This window comes from Poromitra crassiceps, assembly GCF_964638095.1.
Source record: "Poromitra crassiceps genome assembly, chromosome: 2".
In the NCBI taxonomy this organism is placed as follows: domain Eukaryota; kingdom Metazoa; phylum Chordata; class Actinopteri; order Beryciformes; family Melamphaidae; genus Poromitra; species Poromitra crassiceps.
The window spans coordinates 82,004,001-82,005,750 of record NC_139624.1 but is presented as its reverse complement, the minus strand read 5'-3'; the positions used below and the strand labels follow the sequence as shown (position 1 = coordinate 82,005,750).

The 1,750-nt window shown below is 52.5% G+C and overlaps 1 protein-coding gene across 1 annotated transcript; it reads left to right on the top strand.

Moving 5' to 3' along the window:
* Positions 1–513: 513 nt before the first annotated feature.
* On the top strand, positions 514–1,329 carry bhlhe22 (basic helix-loop-helix family, member e22; the record flags this gene model as incomplete). The annotated part of the gene is made up of 1 exon (XM_083654052.1): positions 514–1,329. One exon carries the CDS (start codon positions 514–516, stop codon positions 1,327–1,329), a length of 816 nt encoding a protein of 271 aa, XP_083510178.1.
* Positions 1,330–1,750: the final 421 nt, after the last annotated feature.

The window sequence follows — 1,750 nt, the reverse complement described above, 5'->3', positions numbered from 1 at the left end:
GTAAAGCAGCAGGACTTTGAAAACACAAGCGTGCTGTCTGCACTTGAATAGACCAGCGTGGCATTTATAGAGAGTGGGGAGAGAGGGAGAGCGCACACGCGGTATTGTTTGTCACCGTTTAAATCCCATTAATTAAAACGTTAACCTGATTGGGTAAAAAGTGAGAGGGGGAGAGGGTGTCTCTGTCCCAATAGGCGAATCCTCTTTAATAACCCGCCTCGAGATAATGATGTAAAAAGACTCTGGCGCCCTGTGCGTAACGAGATCCGGTGAAGGTGAATCAGAGAGAGAGAGAGAGGGGGAGAGAGAGAGAAGCGGAGCAGCAGCGTTTATTACTTTAGTCTCCTCCTCGTCTGCACACCTCAGCTGAGAAGTCAAGCGCGCCTCCAAGAGATCCAAGATCAACAACTAACCACTGACAGAGCAGACACTTGGAGTGTCAACAGAGGAAGAAACTTCCTAAGACACGTCAGAGTCTGGAGAAGCGCCTGCGAGACCGCGGAACACACGGCTATGGACAGGAGGATGAACTTGAGCGGAGGCGCGGGGGACCTTTTTCACAAAACTCTCAGCGCCGTGTCCAACAAAAAGATGGACCCTTTCAGATCGTCGGCCGGCATTGAACTACCAGCAAGAGACCGCCAGTCACCAAACAGCTGCTTTGACCAGGCCGACTCAGACCCGATTCAACCTGGAGGACTGGCGGTGCAGGGAAGAGGAGGTTTACTGGGTCTGCCCACCGGATCTTTGTGCGTGAAGTACGGGGAGAGCGGCAACAGGACCTCGGCGGCGGAGAGCAGCGGCGGAGAGCAGAGCCCCGACGACGACAGCGACGGCAGGTGCGAAATGATCGTGGTGACCGATCCGAGGACGGGCATGCCGGGCAAAATCCCATTAGAAGGAGGTAAGAAAAGCAAAGAGCAGAAAACACTGAGGCTAAACATCAATGCCAGAGAGAGACGGCGAATGCACGATCTGAACGACGCGCTGGACGAGCTGAGAGCGGTCATCCCCTACGCGCACAGCCCGTCCGTGCGCAAACTCTCCAAAATTGCCACTTTGCTGCTCGCCAAAAACTACATCCTCATGCAGGCACAGGCGCTGGAGGAGATGAGGAGGCTGGTGGCTTATCTCAACCAGGGCCAGGCCATCTCCGCGGCTTCCATACCGGCCACCACTGCCCTGGCAGCGCCCGGCTTAGGTGCGTATGAGCAGCCGCCTGCGTACCCCTTCCCCCCCGGAGTGGCAGCGTCCTCCTGCCCCGATAAATGTGCCCTTTTCAACAATGTCACCTCCAGCCTCTGTAAACAGTGTACTGACAAGCCTTAACTGCACCCCGACAAGACTCAGAGAAGCACATGCGAGGACCACGTTTGAAAAGACTTTTGGAGAGGAAGACCTGGTAGGCTACTGTTGTCGAAGTCAAGGCTAGAGACAAAGAAGTAATGCCGATCAGTACTTTTATATTTACAAAAATGCATTCAAAACCCGCTTTTTGTTCAGACAATACTTGATTGTGTGTTAAAGCATCCTTAAAGTGCTGGTATGAATGACAGTGAAAACCAAACAGAAGTATATGAGTGGCTGCAATGTTGCAGGAGTGAGTTGTTGATCACTTGCTCAGTTATGGACCCTTTTGGAGATTTTGGTGACCTGACAACTTGCGACTTTTCTCACTTGAATAGATGGACACGTCCCCCGAGCATAGCTTGTCCAACCTCACTTTCTCATGCTGCTTCTTCACTTTTTG